Below are 19,257 nucleotides of genomic sequence, written 5' to 3'. Positions count from 1 at the left end.
TCAGGTGTCACAGAAAACGCCAAAGAGTCAATTAGTTACAGCTGCCTGCTGATTCACCAACTTGTTTCTACTCGCTTTTGCTGTATGTGGGAAGATTGAAATCAGTATGAGTATGTGAGGAATGCCTGTCTGCCTGCCCGCCCTGCATGCTCTGGGTGTGAGAGAGCGTGAAGGCGGAGAGCAGGCTTCAGTTTTTCATACATATCAGCAGAATAATTGAAGACAAGAATAAGAATTGCATTAATCTGCATTGAGAGTGCTCATCGTCATCACAAGCTCCTTCAGAAAACACCGGTGGAAGCAAAGTGGCGCCTGTGCAGTGAGCATCACAAATAACTTTCCCAGCATGCAACACAGACATCATGCCCTTCATAAGGCCTGCATTGCTGGCATTGCACTTTGAAAACAGAGCAGCGTCTAATATGCTGTAGAAACAACACTGAATACAGGGGGTAAATGTGGTTTAGTGGTAGAGTTGGTCGTCTATCAACAAGAAAGTCGGGGTTTGATCCCCAGCTCCTACAGGTACATGTCCAATGTGTCCTACAAAGAAGGATGGTTATTATTTTAAATTTCAAACTTCATACTGTGAAGAGGATGTGAGTTTGAAAGCAGGATGATTGTCAATAAACTAAATGAGCTTGTAATAAAGTGTCATTTTTTTACAGAGTCATTCAGTCATCACAGTCTACAAGTTAGCTGCAGAGCCTGATCATGTGGTGCATTCAGGTCCTGTGGGGATTCAGAGCTGTTAAAATGAACTCACATGTTTAGTTTGTTGAAGTGCTGTTACTCTAAATGTTGTTCAAAAAAGAATTACAGGGCTGTATTAAAATGATCCTCATTGAAGAAGACTGAACTTTAAGGACTGAAGAAGAGCTGATTTCAGAAACAAGAAAAACCTTCTCCAAACTCTCTGATTCAAACAAGAGTTCATCTTCTACAATCTGAGCTGAGAAGTGTTTTTAAAAGAGAAATGTTCTCTGTTGTAAACAAGTCTCTCTCTCTCTCTCTCTCTCTCTCTCTCTCTCTCTCTCTCTCTCTCTCTCTCTCTCTCTCACACACACACACACACACACACACACACACACACACACACCGCTCCTCTTCCTGGAACCAATCAGAGCTTGTTAACCCCTCCCTCTTCTTCCTGCTCTCAGACACAGCCAGCTCCGCTCTGACTCTGTTTTTCCTGGTTCCCTCCCCTTCATATCTACAAGTTGAGGATGGGTGTAACCAGCAAGAGCTGCACAGTCACTGAACAAACACATGCTGTGTAGATCAGAGGGGAAACTAGTCTGATTTCTCAGGAAGTGAAACTCAGACAGTCGTTGTTACCGAGAGGAGAAATGGCGCAGAAAGGAGTTCAGCCGGGAAAGGAAATGCTTTCTTGTTCCATCTGTCTGGATCTACTGAAGGATCCGGTGACTATTCCCTGTGGACACAGTTACTGTATGAAGTGTATTAAAAACCACTGGGATACACAGGATGAGAAGAGAGTCTACAGCTGCCCTCAGTGCAGACAGGACTTCACACCGAGGCCTGTCCTGGTGAAAAGCATCATGTTAGCAGTTTTAGTGGAGGAGCTGAAGAAGACTGGACTCCAAGCTGCTCCTGCTGATCACTGCTATGCTGGACCTGAAGATGTGGCCTGTGATGTCTGCACTGGGAGGAAACTGAAAGCCTGTAAGTCCTGTCTGCAGTGTCTGGCCTCTTACTGTGAGAATCACCTCCAGCCTCATTTTAAAGCACCTTCATTTAAGAAACACAAGCTGGTGGAGCCCTCCAAGAAGCTCCAGGAGAACGTGTGCTCTCGTCATGATGAGGTGATGAAGATGTTCTGTCGCACTGATCATCAGTCTATCTGTTATCTCTGCTCTGTGGACCAACACAAAGGTCACGACACAGTCTCAGCTGCAGCAGAAAGGAGCGAGAAGCAGATAGAGCTCGAGGTGAGTCGACAAAACATCCAGCAGAGAATCCAGGACGGAGAGAAAGATGCGAAGCTGCTCCAACAGGAGGTGGAGGCTATCAATGGCTCTGCTGATAAAACAGTGGGGAACAGTGAGAAGATGTTCACTGAGCTGATCCGTCTCATGGAGAAAAGACGCTCTGATGTGACGCAGCAGGTCAGATCCCAGCAGCAAGCTGAAGTGAGTCGAGTCAGAGAGCGTCAGGAGAAGCTGGAGCAGCAGATCACTGAGCTGAAGAGGAAAGACGCTGAACTGGAGAAGCTCTCACACACACAAGATCACAACCAGTTTCTACAGGACTACCCCTCAGTGTCAGCACTCAGTGAATCTACACACTCATCCAGCATCAAGATCCGTCCTCTGAGGTACTTTGAGGACGTGACAGCAGCTGTGTCAGAAGTCAGAGATAAACTACAGGACGTCCTGACAGACAAATGGACAAACATCTCACAGACACTGACTCAAGTGGATGTTTTACTGTCACAACCAGAACCAGAACCAGAACCAGAGCCCAAGACCAGAGCTGGGTTCTTAAAATATTCATGTGACATCACACTGGATCCAAACACAGCAAACACACAGCTGTTATTATCTGATGAGAACAGAAAAGTAACACGAGTGAGTAAACATCAGTTGTATTCTAGTCACCCAGACAGATTTACTGATTGGTGTCAGGTCCTGAGTAAAGAGAGTCTGACTGGACGTTGTTACTGGGAGGTGGAGTGGAGAGGAAGAGGAGTTTATGTAGCAGTCTCATACAAGAATATCAGCAGAGCAGGGAGGTCAGATGAATGTTTGTTTGGACGTAATGACAAATCTTGGGAGTTAGATTGGCACAGTCGCAGCTTTTGGTTCAACAAAGTCAGGACTCCTCTCTCAGGTCCTCTGTCCTCCAGAGTAGGAGTGTACCTGGATCACAGAGCAGGTATTCTGTCCTTCTACAGCATCTCTGAAACCATGACTCTCCTCCACAGAGTCCAGACCACATTCACTCAGCCTCTACATGCTGGACTCGGGTTTTATAATGTTGAGTCCTCTGCTGAATTGTGTAAACTGAAGTAGACAGAAGTCATTAAGGAGACAGATGTTTAACTTGCTGTGTTTCAAATCTTCAACTTGATTTTTATTCTTGCTCGTTGCTGAGATGTGATGGTCGTCACCTGTCAATCAAACTTTATGGGCGGTACTTTGACCTCTTCTCGTCTGTTCTGTAAATGTTTGAGTGTCTTTAAGTGACGCTCCTTCCTGTGTCTGTTTAGCCGTGGACTCTTTCACTGCTCACCATGACTTTTGTTCACCTGAACTGACATTTCTCTGTGTGAAAACATCAACTTCTCTCTGCTCTCCATGTTTGATTATTTGTATTCATACATTTATATGCTGTTGTTTTCTGTTCTGATTCAGAGTCTGAAGAGAGAGAGAGAGAGAGCAGCAAACTTTTCTTTAATGCTGATTTTCTCTTCTCACCACTTTGAACATTTGTAGAAAATCTATAAAATCACACTTAAAGAAAACGAGTTAGTCAGAATAATGTTGTTCATATTCAAAGTGATGTAAAAATGTCCTCTGAGGTGTTTTAAAAATGTAATCCTCCTGATTAAATCAATAAGGAGATAAATCCTAGTTTTCTGTGAGCAGAGATTCTGATCAAACAAAGTGATTGTGTGGATGAAGTGAATGTGTTCATGAAATGATTGAAGGAGAGACATTGAACACACTTTACTGATTTGATGTGTCAGAGCCATAATGTGTGTTTTTACCTCTGTTGATTATTTGTTATATTTTGCTCCTTATATGGGTTTGATATAGTTTCCAGTAATTAGCAGTGGGCGTGGCTTACTTTAATTTTACCTGTGTGTTTGGGGTGACGGGAGTGAGTTTGAAATCTTTTTCTATTGACTGTCATTGTTATCGTAATCATCTTCATCTTTTGGACCTTTTGTTTAGAAATACTGTTTTTCCCTTTTTTGTTGAATAAATCTACAAACATATCTGGACTTTTGGATTTTGTATACAAACGAGTCACAGGTACAAAAACACTTTGTCTCATCTGAAGCTGGCACAATATTTCATTTACCTTTATTTATTCTCCAGGAATCATTGAGGGCAGGTCCTCATTTACAATGATGTGGAGAGTACAGTTAGAAGATAAAACAAAACAATCGAAATAAATACAAAGAGTATAAAACAGGAATAATAAGCAGCAAAACAGACAACTAATAACATTTACACTCGTGGGGACAATAATTTGTCATCATGTTTTTGAATTGACCTACACTAACCATTGCATTGAGATTCAGTGTGCTTTGTATAGTGATATTTAAATCTCTCTTTACTGATGCTGTCTGAAGCTGACAACAAATTAGGAGAAACAACAACTACTGAAGCCCACCACCAGAGGGCGCCTTCATCCTGCTAACCGGGGACGTAACGCACGACTCCACTTTTGAACCTGACCTCAGTGTGTGCCTAAATGAATCATGGGAAATGAAGTCCAAACACTCATCTGCATTCATTACAAGCTCTCCCTGGATGAGATGTTTCCCGACATGAGCTCACACCTCATCACATCAAAACAAATATTATACTTTTGATTTAAAATAAAAAAGACATTTAAATTAACTCACATCTCATGGACGGACGCTCATCTGTATTAACGGTTGGGTAGGAACTCCAGCACCTTGTAGAGACTACAGGTAAAACACAAAGTACAATCACTTCCTGTTCAGTATATTTGTTTTAAACAGAGATTGTTTTACTCTCCTGGATACGATCTGATCGGGTCTGTATTTGTTGAAGAACGAGCCAGTTGTTGTTGTGACTTATTAAAATGAGGTTAAAGTATTTCATATAAGTTCAGTACTTTATAGTCACCTCATGTTCATAAGACTTTAAAAGAGCTAGATCCCAGAAAAACCTTCACGACCAGACTTGTTTGAACCTCCTGTCCTGAATCTGACGGCTAATGTTGTAGCAGAAACCTCTTGCATATCTTTGAACTTTACAGAGCTCTCTTAAGGCTGGTTCACACGGCAGGATTTTTAAATTGTCGGCCGATTTCCCAAACTTTAGAGAGCACACACATGGCGATAAATAATCGGAGGTTTTACAGTTTTGGTCGTACAGTGTGTGGTGTGCGGCCACACGGCAACATCAACACACCACACACGGCAGGATGATCTTATAAGATTATCTTATGATGATCGGGGCGCCCATGAGATTATAGGAAGGGGAGAATCGGGGCCAAAATTGGCGTTATTATCCTGCTGTGTGAACCAGGCGAAAGGAATTTAAAAGGATATGGAAATCTGCTGTTGTCCTCCCTTTATTGAAAGCAGCTGACTCGAGTATTTTCTAGAAGTTTTAAAAAGTTATTTACTATTTATGTGAATGATTTAGGTCAGACTGTCTCAAATGCTGCCTTTCATTTTTATACTGATGAAATTATTGTATAATGTTACATTGACTCTGGTAGGCTTCAGAGGACGGGCCCTCGCTTCAAGTCGCTTACTGCCACCAACAGGAGGCCTCGCTGGCTGTGGCTGATAAGAAAGGAGACGGTCTTGGTTGCCAAATGACCGACTAATCATGTCACTGTAGTTACTCCGTCTTTCATGATGATGATGTGCAGTTGATGAAGAAATATCTGCTGACACTGACTTGCTTGTATAATAAGAAATTTATTTACAAAGACAAGAAAAGTATCAATCCAGGTTAGCCATGGTACCTGGGAGAGTCACAATTCCAATGGTGATCCCTCTCGAACACAGGAAGAGACTGGTATTTATACAGCATTGGTCAAAGCAACATCAGAACATTTACGTCCTTATTTGGGCGTAGGTCAACTAATGGCATTCAGGTCAGCATCTTCGCCTACATCCTGCCCTCCTTGTGTCTCCTCTAGACATATGACCTCGAAGGTTACAATTCACTGTTGGGGTGACTTCTTTATGTCCTCCTGTGTATCCTCAGGATCATCATCTGTTTTACTCAATACCACATTTTTATCCTTCATATTCCAAAGTAATGACCCCTAATAAACCACTACATTCTCTTTGATGTTAAACCACGCTCTTCCATAAGAACACGAATTCCTTTACCAGAAGTTCACATTTTAGCAGGACAGTAACAGATCACATAATTGTTCATATCAAACTGTGTCGCAAGTATAATACACTTCATCACAAACACCTCTGACCAGCTCGAGGGGGTCCTATGGGTGTTTTAGGATTAAAGGCCAAAAACTGAAGATTTGTGTGAGATTAGCAACATTTTCTGATGGTCATTCTAAGAAGAAGCCCTCTCAGGTGGAGTGCAGAAATGTCAGGAATTAAAACCCTGTCCAACCCAGCACTCTGCCCCTATTGCACCTCCACGGCCCAATGTATTCCTATGTTTACTTATTATAAAAGTGGCCCCAATTCATCTTAAACAACATGTCAGACTTGGAGTTGATCTCAGAGTTAAAGTCATTTCTTAAAGAGTCACTGAAACAAATGTTTGTCTTCTTAAGCAGGTAAGCTGTCAGCTAAGTAACAGTCCAGCATTGTAATGATCTCAAGAGTCAGAGGGATGTCTGTGTAAGAAGCTCAGTGCTGGTGTGTTCTGATTCAAAAGGAAGCAAACCATGATACTGCCTGTAAACACATGAATGTGACGCCTAACCTAACGGTCATAACTACAGACAACCCAACCCATTACAACAGCAGAACATGAACCTCAGGGACTGTTGAACACAGTCCTACTAATAAGACGGAAACATCTAATGAAGAGTGAAGAAGAGAATCAGAAAGAGAAGAGTTAGAAACAAGTCAAAAACTAATGGATGAACACAGAGCTGAATGCTGTCTCGTGTCCCTGAGACGTGAACTTTGAGATCCGGGAACATTCATGGTCCACATTAGGTGGATGATTGGTGAATGATTTATCTGAATACAGGGATATAATCTGATATGACTGATTCATTATTATCCATATCTGTGGAGAAATGTGGTTTTATGATACTTAAAGCTGTGTACTTTAATGACACCGTACTTTTATAGACTGAACAACGGTCAAAGATTAAACAATAACAAAGTTCTTCAAAAGGCCTCGAAGATCGGTAGACAAGAAAAAAGATTACAAAACTGAACAATGGATTTCAAAAAAGGAAGCACAAACTTATTTATCTTCTTTATATGAAAGTATGAATAATATTTAATATGTAACTGTTGAGAGTATAATGTCCTCTCTCTCTGAGTCCAAATACTTTTACTGCATATTGTAAGTCTCAGGTAACACATCCTGTATATTACCTCTCTAAAGGACTGATACAGCAGTGAACTATGATCCATCCAGACAACACTCTGCTCCCTCCCCTTCATAAAGAACAGAATAATGTGAATTACTGGAGCTGAAAAACTTCATTCAGTGCAGCAAGTCAACAAGAGTAGACGGTTGTTGTCCATCAGAGCTCTGACTGTGTTTCTATCCAGAGAACGAGGAACTGTTTGACCATCATCATCACTGAAGGGAGAAATGGCTCAGAGGGGAAACCAACTGGACCGAGAGAAATTCTGCTGTCCCATCTGTCTGGAACTACTGAAGGATCCTGTGACTACTTCCTGTGGACACAGCTACTGCATGACGTGTATTAAAAACCACTGGGATACACAGGATGAGAAGAGCATCTACAGCTGCCCTCAGTGCAGAGAGGACTTCACACCGAGGCCTGTCCTGAGGAAAAACACCATGTTAGCAGATTTAGTGGAGGAGCTGAAGAAGACTGGACTCCAAGCTGCTCCTGCTGATCTCTGCTATGCTGGACCTGAAGATGTGGCCTGTGATGTCTGCACCGGGAGGAAACTGAAAGCCTGTAAGTCCTGTCTGCAGTGTCTGGCCTTTTACTGTGAGAATCACCTCCAGCCTCATTTTCCCTCAAGTCCCTTCCCTCAAGTCCCTTCATTTAAGAAACACAAGCTGGTGGAGCCGTCCAAGAAGCTCCAGGAGAACGTCTGCTCTCGTCATGATGAGGTGATGAAGATGTTCTGTCGCACTGATCAGCAGTCTATCTGTTATCTCTGCTCTGTGGACCAACACAAAGGTCACGACACAGACTAGAGACTACAGGTAAAACACAAAGTAAAATCACTTCCTGTTTAGTGTTTTTGTTTTGTTTTAAACAGAGACTGTTTTACTCTCCTGGATACGATCTGATCAGGTCTGTATTTGTTGAATAAAGAGCCAGTTGTTGTTGTGATTTATTAAAATGAGGTTAAAGTATTTCATATAAGTTCAGTACTTTATCGTCACCTCATGTTCATAAGACCTTAAAAGAGCTAGATCCCAGAAAAACCTTCAGGACCAGACTTGTTTGATCCTTCTGTCCTGAATCTGACGCCTAATGTTGTAGCAGAACCTCTTGCATATCTTTGAACTTTACAAAGCTCTCTTAAGGCTGGTTCACACGGCAGGATTTTAAAATTGTCTGCCAATTTCCCAAACTTTAGAGACCACACACATGGCGATAAATAATCGGAGGTTTTACAGTTTTGGTCGTACAGTGTGTGGTGTGCGGCCACACGACAACATCAACACACCACACACGGCAGGATGATCTTATAAGATTATTTTATGATGATCGGGGCGTCCTTAAGATTATCGGAAGGGGAGAATCGGGGCCAAAATTGGCGTTAATATCCTGCTGTGTGAACCAGGCGAAAGGAATTTAAAAGGATATGGAAATCTGCTGTTGTCCTCCCTTTATTGAAAGCAGCTGACTCGAGTATTTTCTAAAAGTTTTAAAAAGTTATTTACTATTTATGTGAATGATTTAGGTCAGACTGTCTCAAATGCTGCCTTTCATTTTGATACTGATGAAATTATTGTATAATGATACATTGACTCTGGTAGGCTTCAGAGGACGGGCCCTCGCTTCAAGTCGCTTACTGCCACCAAAAGGAGGCTGGCTGTGGCTGGCTGTGGCTGATAAGAAAGGAGACGGTCTTGGTTGCCAAATGACCGACTAATCATGTCACTGTAGTTACTCCGTCTTTCATGATGATGATGTGCAGTTGATGAAGAAAAATCCGCTGACACTGACTTGCTTGTGTAATAAGAAATTTATTTACAAAGACAAGAAAAGCATCAATCCAGGTTAGCCATGGTACCTGGGAGAGTCACAATTCCAATGGTGATCCCTCTGGAACGCAGAAAGAGACTGGTATTTATACAGCATTGGTCAAAGCCTGAATTTCCCTCGGGATCAATAAAGTATCTATCTATCTATCTATCTATCTATCTATCTATCTATCTATCTATCTATCTATCTATCTATCTATCTATCTATCTATCTATCTATCTATCTATCTATCTATCTATCTATCTATCTATCTATCTATCTATCTATCTATCTATCTATCTATCTATCTATCTATCTATCTATCTAAGCAACATCAGAACATTTACGTCCTTATTTGGGCGTAGGTCAACTAATGGCATTCAGGTCAGCATCTTCGCCTACATCCTGCCCTCCTTGTGTTTCCTCTAAACATATGACCTCGAAGGTTACAATTCACTGTTGGGGTGACTTCTTTATGTCCTCCTGTGTATCCTCAGGATCATCATCTGTTTTACTCAATACCACATTTTTATCCTTCATATTCCAAAGTATTGACCCCTAATAAACCACTACATTCTCTTTGATGTTAAACCATGCTCTTCCATAAGAACACGAATTGCTTTATCAGAAGTTCACATTTTAGCAGGATAGTAACAGATCACATAATTGTTCATATCAAACTGTGTCGCAAGTATAATACACTTCATCACAAACACCTCTGACCAGCTTGAGGGGGTCCTATGGGTGTTTTAGGATTGAAGGCCAAAAACTGAAGATTTGTGTGAGATTAGCAACATTTCCTGATGGTCATTCTAAGAAGAAGCCCTCACAGGTGGAGTGCAGAAACGTCAGGAATTAAAACCCTGTCCAACCCATCACTCTGCCCCTATTGCACCTCCACGGCCCAATGCACTCCAATCTTTACTTATTATAAAAGTGGCCCCAATTCAACTTAAACAAAATGTCATACTTGGAGTTGATCTCAGAGTTAAAGTCATTTCTTAAAGAGTCACTGAAACAAATGTTTGTCTTCTTAAGCAGGTAAGCTGTCAGCTAAGTAACAGTCCAGCATTGTTATGATCTCAAGAGTCAGAGGGATGTCTGTGTAAGAAGCTCAGTGCTGGTGTGTTCTGATTCAAAAGGAAGCAAACCATGATACTGCCTGTAAACACATGAACATGAAGCCTAACCTAATGGTCATAACTACAGACAACCCCACCTATTACAACTGCAGAACATGAACCTCAGAGATTGTTCAACCCAGTCCTGCTAATAAGACGGAAACATCTAATGAAGAGTGAAGAAGAGAATCAGAAAGAGAAGAATTAGAAACAAGTCAAAAACTAATGGATGAGCACAGAGCTGAATGCTGTCTCGTGTCCTTGAGACGTGAACTTTGAGATCCAGGAACATTCATGGTCCACATTAGGAAGATTATTTGTGACTGATTTATCTGAATAAAGGGATATAATCTCGTATGACGGCTTTATTGTTGTTCATATCAGTGGAGTTTTATGATACTTAAAGCTGTGTACTTTAATGACACCGTACTTTTATAGACTGAACAAAGATCAAAGATTAAACAATAACAAAAGTTCTTCAAAAGGCCTCGAAGATCTGTAGACAAGAAAAAAGATTACACCACTGAACAATGGATTTCAAAACAGGAAGCACAAACTTATTTATCGTATTTATATGACAGTAGAAATAATATTTATTGTGTAACTGTTGAGAGTAAAGTGTCATCTATTTAAGTCCAAATACTTTTTCTGCATACTGTAGGTCTCAGGTAACACACCCTGTATAGTACCTCTCTAAAGGACTGATACCGCAGTGAACTCTGATCCATCCAGACAACACTCTGCTCCCTCCCCTTCATAAAGAACAGAATAATGTGAATTACTGGAGCTGAAAAACTTCATTCAGTGCAGCAAGTCGACAAGAGCAGACGATTGTTGTCCATCAGAGCTCTGACTGTGTTTCTATCCAGAGAAAGTGGAACTGTTGGACCGTCACCATCACTGAGAGGAGAAATGGCTCAGAGAGGAAACCAACTGGACCGAGAGAAATTCTGCTGTCCCATCTGTCTGGATCTACTGAAGGATCCAGTGACTACTTCCTGTGGACACAGCTACTGCATGAAGTGTATTAAAAACCACTGGGATACACAGGATGAGAGGAGAGTATACAGCTGCCCTCAGTGCAGACAGGACTTCATACCGAGGCCTGTCCTGAGGAAAAACACCATGTTAGCAGATTTAGTGGAGGAGCTGAAGAAGACTGGACACAAGGAGAACGTCTGCTCTCGTCATGATGAGGAAATGAAGGTATTTTGTCGTACTGATCAGAGGTCTATTTGTCTCCTCTGTTTAATGGACGAACACAAAGGTCACGACACAGTCTCAGCTGCAGCAGAAAGGAGCGAGAAGCAGAGAGAGCTCGAGGTGAGTCGACAAAACATCCAGCAAAGAATCCAGGTCGGAGAGAAAAATGTGAAGCTGCTCCAACATGAGGTGGAGGCTATCAATGGCTCTGCTGATAAAACAGTGGGGAACAGTGAGAAGATGTTCACTGAGCTGATCCGTCTCATGAAGAATAGACGCTTTGATGTGAAGCAGCAGGTCAGATCCCAGCAGCAAACTGAAGTGAGTCGAGTCAGAGAGCATCAGGAGAAGCTGGAGCAGGAGATCACTGAGCTGAAGAGGAAAGACGCTGAACTGGAGAAGCTCTCACACACACAAGTTCACAACCAGTTTCTACAGGACTACCCCACACTGTCAGCACTCAGTGAATCTACACACTCATCCAGCATCAAGATCCGTCCTCTGAGGTACTTTGAGGACGTGACAGCAGCTGTGTCAGAAGTCAGAGATAAACTACAGGACGTCCTGACAGACAAATGGACAAACATCTCACAGACACTGACTGAAGTGGATGTTTTACTGTCAGGTCAAGAGTACATGACCAGAGCTGAGTTCTTAAAATATTCATGTGACATCACACTGGATCCAAACACAGCACACACACAGCTGTTATTATCTGATGGGAACAGAAAAGCAACATTAATGAGTAAAAATCAGTCTTTTTCCAGACACCCAGACAGATTCATTGATTATTGGCAGGTCCTGAGTAAAGAGAGTCTGACTGGACGTTGTTACTGGGAGGTGGAGTGGAGAGGAACAGGAGTTTCTGTAGCAGTCACATACAAGAATATCAGGAGAGCAGGGAGGTCAGTTAAATGTGGGTTTGGACTCAATGACAAATCTTGGGTGTTAGAGTATTACAACAACAGGTATGACTTTTCGTACAACAATGTCAGCACTCCTGTCTCAGGTTCTCTGTCCTCCAGAGTAGGAGTGTACCTGGATCACAGAGCAGGTATTCTGTCCTTCTACAGCATCTCTGAAACCATGACTCTCCTCCACAGAGTCCAGACCACATTCACTCAGCCTCTACATGCTGGACTCTGGGTTTCTTGTATTGGAGACTCTGCTGAGTTGTGTAAACTGAAATAGACAGAAGTCATTAAGGAGACAGATGTTTAACTTGCTGTGTTTCAAATCTTCAACTTGATTTTTATTCTTGCTCGTTGCTGAGATGTGATGGTCGTCACCTGTCAATCAAACTTTATGGGCGGTACTTTGACCTCTTCTCGTCTGTTCTGTAAATGTTTGAGTGTCTTTCAGTGACGCTCCTTCTTGTGTCTGTTTAGCCGTGGACTCTTTCACTGCTCACCATGACTTTTGTTCACCTGAACTGACATTTCTCTGTGTGAAAACATCAACTTCTCTCTGCTCTCCATGTTTGATTATTTGTATTCATACATTTATATGCTGTTGTTTCTGTTCTGATTCAGAGTCTGAAGAGAGAGAGAGAGAGAGCAGCAAACTTTTCTTTAATGCTGATTTTCTCTTCTCACCACTTTGAACATTTGTAGAAAATCTATAAAATCCCACTTAAAGAAACGAGTTAGTCAGAATAAATGTTGTTCATATTCAAAGTGATGTAAAAATGTCCTCTGAGGTGTTTTAAAAATGTAATCCTCCTGATTAAATCAATAAGCAGATAAATCCTGGTTTTCTGTGAGCAGAGATTCTGATCAAACAAAGTGATTGTGTGGATGAAGTGAATGTGTTCATGAAATGATTGAAGGAGAGACATTGAACACACTTTACTGATTTGATGTGTCGGAGCCATAATGTGTGTTTTTACCTCTGTTGATTATTTGTTATATTTTGCTCCTTATATGGGTTTGATATAGTTTCCAGTAATTAGCAGTGGGCGTGGCTTACTTTAATTTTACCTGTGTGTTTGGGGTGACGGGAGTGAGTTTGAAATATTTCTCTGTTGACTGTCATTGTTATCGTAATCATCTTCATCTTTTGGACCTTTTGTTTAGAAATACTGTTTTTCCCTTTTTTGTTGAATAAATCTACAAACATATCTGGACTTTTGGATTTTGTATACAAACGAGTCACAGGTACAAAAACACTTTGTCTCATCTGAAGCCGGCACAATATTTCATTTACCTTTATTTATCCTCCAGGAATCATTGAGGGCAGGTCCTCATTTACAATGATGTGGAGAGTACAGTTAGAAGATAAAACAAAACAATCGAAACAAATACAAAGAGTATAAAACAGGAATAATAAGCAGCAAAACAGACAACTAATAACATTTGCACTCGTGGGGACAATAATTTGTCATCATGTTTTTGAATTGACCGACACTAACCATTGCATTGAGATTCAGTGTGCTTTGTATAGTGATATTTAAATCTCTCTTTACTGATGCTGTCTGAAGCTGACAACATCAGGAAAAAAAACAACTACTGAAGCTCACCACCAGAGGGCGCCTTCATCCTGCTAACCAGAGACGTAACACACGACTCCACTTTTGAACCTGACCTCAGTGTGGGCCTAAATGAATCATGGGAAATGAAGTCCAAACACTCATCTGCATTCATTACAAGCTCTCCCTGGATGAGATATTTCCCGACATGAGCTCACACCTCATCACATCAAAACAAATATTATACTTTTGATTTAAAATAAAAAAGACATTGACTCACATCTCGTGGACACCAGGACGGACGCTCATTTGTATTAACGGTTGGGTAGGAACTCCAGCACCTTGTAGAGACTACAGGTAATACACAAAGTAAAATCACTTCCTGTTCAGTATTTTTGTTTTAAACAGAGACTGTTTTACTCTCCTGGATACGATCTGATCGGGTCTGTATTTGTTGAAGAACGAGCCAGTTGTTGTTGTGACTTATTAAAATGAGGTTAAAGTATTTCATATAAGTTCAGTACTTTATCGTCACCTCATGTTCATAAGACTTTAAAAGAGCTAGATCCCAGAAACACCTTCAGGACCAGACTTGTTTGATCCTTCTGTCCTGAATCTGACGGCTAATGTTGTAGCAGAAACCTCTTGCATATCTTTGAACTTTACAAAGCTCTCTTAAGGCTGGTTCACACGGCAGGATTTTAAAATTGTCGGCCGATTTCCCAAACTTTAGAGAGCACACACATGGCGATAAATAATCGGAGGTTTTACAGTTTTGGTCGTACAGTGTGTGGTGTGCGGCCACACGGCAACATCAACACACCACACACGGCAGGATGATTTTATAAGATTATCTTATGATGATCGGGTGCCCATAAGATTATCGGAAGGAGAGAATCGGGGCCAAAATTGGCGTTATTATCCTGCCGTGTGAACCAGGCGAAAGGAATTTAAAAGGATATGGAAATCTGCTGTTGTCCTCCCTTTATTGAACGCAGCTGACTCAAGTATTTTCTAAAGTTTTAAAAAAAATTTTACTATTTATGTGAATGATTTAGGTCAGACCGTCTCAAATGCTGCCTTTCATTTTTATACTGATGAAATTATTGTATAATGTTACATTGACTCTAGTAGGCTTCAGAGGACGGGCCCTCGCTTCACGTTGCTTACTGCCACCAAAAGGAGGCCTTGCTGGCTGTGGCTGATAAGAAAGGAGACGGTCTTGGCTGCCAAATGACCGACTAATCATGTCACTGTAGTTACTCCATCTTTCATGATGATGATGTGCAGTTGATGAAGAAAAATCCGCTGTCACTGACTTGCTTGTATAATAAGAAATTTATTTACAAAGACAAGAAAAGTATCAATCCAGGTTAGCCATGGTACCTGGGAGAGTCACAATTCCAATGGTGATCCCTCTCGAACACAGAAAGAGACTGGTATTTATACAGCATTGGTCAAAGCAACATCAGAACATTTACGTCCTTATTTGGGCGTAGATCAACTAACGGCATTCAGGTCAGCATCTTCGCCTACATCCTGCCCTCCTTGTGTTTCCTCTAAACATATGACCTCGAAGGTTACAATTCACTGTTGGGGTGACTTCTTTATGTCCTCCTGTGTATCCTCAGGATCATCATCTGTTTTACTCAATACCACATTTTTAACTTTCATATTCCAAAGTAATGACCCCTAATAAACCACTACATTCTCTTTGATGTTAAACCACGCTCTTCCATAACAACACGAATTGCTTGACCAGAAGTTCACATTTTAGCAGGACAGTTACAGATCACATAATTGTTCATATCAAACTGTGTCGCAAGTGTAATACACTTCATCACAAACACCAAGGTCTGACCAGCTTGAGGGGGTCCTATGGGTGTTTTAGGATTAAAGGCCAAAAATTGAAGATTTGTGTGAGATTAGCAACATTTCCTGATGGTCATTCTAAGAAGAAGCCCTCACAGGTGGAGTGGAGAAACGTCAGGAATTAAAACCCTGTCCAACCAATCACTCTGCTCCTATTGCACCTCCACGGCTCAATGTACTCCAATCTTTACTTATTATAAAAGTGGCCCCAATTCAACTTAAACAAAATGTCAGACTTGGAGTTGATCTCAGAGTTAAAGTAATTTCTTGAAGAGTCACTGAAACAAATGTTTGTCTTCTTAAGCAGGTAAGCTGTCAGCTAAGTAACAGTCCAGCATTGTAATGATCTCATGAGTCAGAGGTATGTCTGTGTAAGAAGCTCAGTGCTGGTGTGTTCTGATTCAAAAGGAAGCAAATCATGATGCTGCCTGTAAACACATGAATATGACGCCTAACCTAATGGTCATAACTACAGACAAACCGACCTATTACAACAGCAGAACATGAACTTCAGGGACTGTTCAACCCAGCCCTACTAATAAGACGGAAACATCTAATGAAGAGTGAAGAAGAGAATCAGAAAGAGAAGAGTTAGAAACAAGTCAAAAACTAATGGATGAGCACAGAGCTGAATGCTGTCTCCTCTCCCTGAGACGTGAACTTTGAGATCCGGGAACATTCATGGTCCACATTAGGGAGATGAGTGGTGAATGATTTATCTGAATAAAGGGATATAATCTCGTATGACGGCTTTATTATTATTCATATCAGTGGAGAAATGTGGTTTTATGATACTTAAAGCTGTATACTTTAATGACACCGTACTTTCATAGACTGAACAAAGGTCAAAGATTAAACAATAACAAAGTTCTTCAAAAGGCCTCGAAGATCTGTAGACAAGAAAAAAGATTACAAAACTTAACAATGGATTTCAAAAAAGGAAGCACGAACTTATTTATCTTCTTTATATGAAAGTATGAATACTATTTAATATGTAACTGTTGAGAGTATAATGTCCTCTCTCTGAGTGCAAATACTTTTACTGCATACTGTAGGTCTCAGGTAACACACCCTGTATATTACCTCTCTAAAGGACTGATACCGCAGTGAACTCTGATCCATCCAGACAACACTCTGCTCCCTCCCCTTCATAAAGAACAGAATAATGTGAATTACTGGAGCTGAAAAAGCTCCTTCAGTGCAGCAAGTCAACAAGAGCAGACGTTTGTTGTCCATCAGAGCTCTGACTGTGTTTCTATCCAGAGAAAGTGGAACTGATTGACCATCACTGTGAGGAGAAATGGCTCAGAGAGGAAATCAACTGGGCCGAGAGAAATTCTGCTGTCCCATCTGTCTGGAACTACTGAAGGATCCTGTGACTACTTCCTGTGGACACAGCTACTGCATGAAGTGTATTAAAAACCACTGGGATACACAGGATGAGAAGAGAGTCTACAGCTGCCCTCAGTGCAGACAGGACTTCATACCGAGGCCTGTCCTGAGGAAAAACACCATGTTTGCAGATTTAGTGGAGGAGCTAAAGAAGACTGGACACCAAGCTGCTCCTGCTGATCACTGTTATGCTGGACCTGAAGATGTGGCCTGTGATGTCTGCACTGGGAGGAAACTGAAAGCCTGTAAGTCCTGTCTGCAGTGTCTGGCCTCTTACTGTGAAGATCACCTCCATCATCATTTTAAAGTACCTTCATTTAAGAAACACAAGCTCGTGGAGCCGTCCAAGAAGCTCCAGGAGAACGTCTGCTCTCGTCATAATGAGGAAATGAAAATATTTTGTCGCACTGATCAGCAGTCTATTTGTCTCCTCTGTTTAATGGACGAACACAAAGGTCACGACACAGTCTCAGCTGCAGCAGAAAGGAGCGAGAAGCAGAGAGAGCTTGAGGTGAGTCAACAAAACATCCAGCAGAGAATCCAGGACGGAGAGAAAGATGTGAAGCTGCTCCAAAAGGAGGTGAAGGCTATCAATGGCTCTGCTGATAAAACAGTGGGGATCAGTCAGAAGATGTTCACTGAGCTGATCCGTCTCATGGAGAAAAGACGCTCTGATGTGAAGCAGCAGGTCAGATCCCAGCAGCAAACTGAAGTGAGTCGAGTCAGAGAGCGTCAGGAGAAGCTGGAGCAGGAGATCACTGAGCTGAAGAGGAAAGACGCTGAACTGGAGAAGCTCTCACACACACAAGATCACAACCAGTTTCTACAGGACTACCCCTCAGTGTCAGCACTCAGTGAATCTACACACTCATCCAGCATCAAGATCCGTCCTCTGAGGTACTTTGAGGACGTGACAGCAGCTGTGTCAGAAGTCAGAGATAAACTACAGGACGTCCTGACAGACAAATGGACAAACATCTCACAGACACTGACTGAGGTGGATGTTTTACTGTCACAACCAGAACCAGAACCCAAGACCAGAGCTGAGTTCTTAAAATATTCACGTTACATCACACTGGATTCAAACACAGCACACACATGTCTGTTATTATCTTATGGGAAAAGAAAAGTAACATTCATGAGAGAAGAACAGTCTTATTCTAGTCACCCAGACAGATTCACTGCTTGGTATCAGGTCCTGAGTAAAGAGAGTCTGACTGGACGTTGTTACTGGGAGGTGAAGAGGAGAGGAGGAGTTTATGTAGCAGTCACATACAAGAATATCAGCAGAGCAGGGAGGTCACATGAATGTTTGTTTGGACGTAATGACAAATCTTGGATGTTATATTGTGACAACAACAGTTATATCTTTTGGTACAACGATGTCAGCACTCCTGTCTCAGGTCCTCGGTCCTCCAGAGTAGGAGTGTACCTGGATCACAGAGCAGGTATTCTGTCCTTCTACAACATCTCTGAAACCATGACTCTCCTCCACAGAGTCCAGACCACATTCACTCAGCCTCTACATGCTGGACTCGGGTTTGATTATGTTGGAGACTCTGCTGAGTTGTGTAAACTGAAATAGACAGAAGTCATTAAGGATACAGATGTTTAACTTGCTGTGCTTTAAATCTTCAACTTGATTTTTATTCATGCTCGTTGCTGAGATGTGATGGTCGTCACCTGTCAATCAAACTTTATGGGCGGTACTTTGACCTCTTCTCGTCTGTTCTGTAAATGTTTGAGTGTCTTTAAGTGACGCTCCTTCCTGTGTCTGTTTAGCCGTGGACTCTTTCACTGCTCACCATGACTTTTGTTCACCTGAACTGACATTTCTCTGTGTGAAAACATCAACTTCTCTCTGCTCTCCATGTTTGATTATTTGTATTCATACATTTATATGCTGTTGTTTCTGTTCTGATTCAGAGTCTGAAGAGAGAGAGAGAGAGCAGCAAACTTTTCTTTAATGCTGATTTTCTCTTCTCACCACTTTGAACATTTGTAGAAAATCTATAAAATCACACTTAAAGAAACGAGTTAGTCAGAATAAATGTTGTTCATATTCAAAGTGATGTAAAAATGTCCTCTGAGGTGTTTTAAAAATGTAATCCTCCTGATTAAATCAATAAG

The 19,257-nt window shown here is 41.5% G+C and overlaps 2 protein-coding genes across 2 annotated transcripts; both read left to right on the top strand.

Annotated features, from left to right (window-relative positions):
• Positions 1-1,349: 1,349 nt before the first annotated feature.
• On the top strand, positions 1,350-12,587 carry LOC306826286 (uncharacterized protein; the record flags this gene model as incomplete). The annotated part of the gene is made up of 4 exons (XM_079347486.1): positions 1,350-3,031; positions 5,878-5,893; positions 7,485-7,964; positions 11,436-12,587. 4 exons carry the CDS (start codon positions 1,350-1,352, stop codon positions 12,585-12,587), a joined length of 3,330 nt encoding a protein of 1,109 aa, XP_079203612.1.
• A 4,448-nt stretch (positions 12,588-17,035) lies between these two features.
• LOC306826285 (tripartite motif-containing protein 16-like) lies at positions 17,036-18,712 on the top strand (the record flags this gene model as incomplete). The annotated part of the gene is made up of 1 exon (XM_079347485.1): positions 17,036-18,712. One exon carries the CDS (start codon positions 17,036-17,038, stop codon positions 18,710-18,712), a length of 1,677 nt encoding a protein of 558 aa, XP_079203611.1.
• Between the last annotated feature and the right edge of the window lie 545 nt (positions 18,713-19,257).

The sequence above is a fragment of the Symphodus melops genome (genome assembly GCF_947650265.1).
Source record: "Symphodus melops genome assembly, chromosome: 7".
In the NCBI taxonomy this organism is placed as follows: Eukaryota; Metazoa; Chordata; class Actinopteri; order Labriformes; family Labridae; genus Symphodus; species Symphodus melops.
Note: the sequence above shows the minus strand (reverse complement) of the source record. Positions and strands in the feature narration are given on the sequence as shown.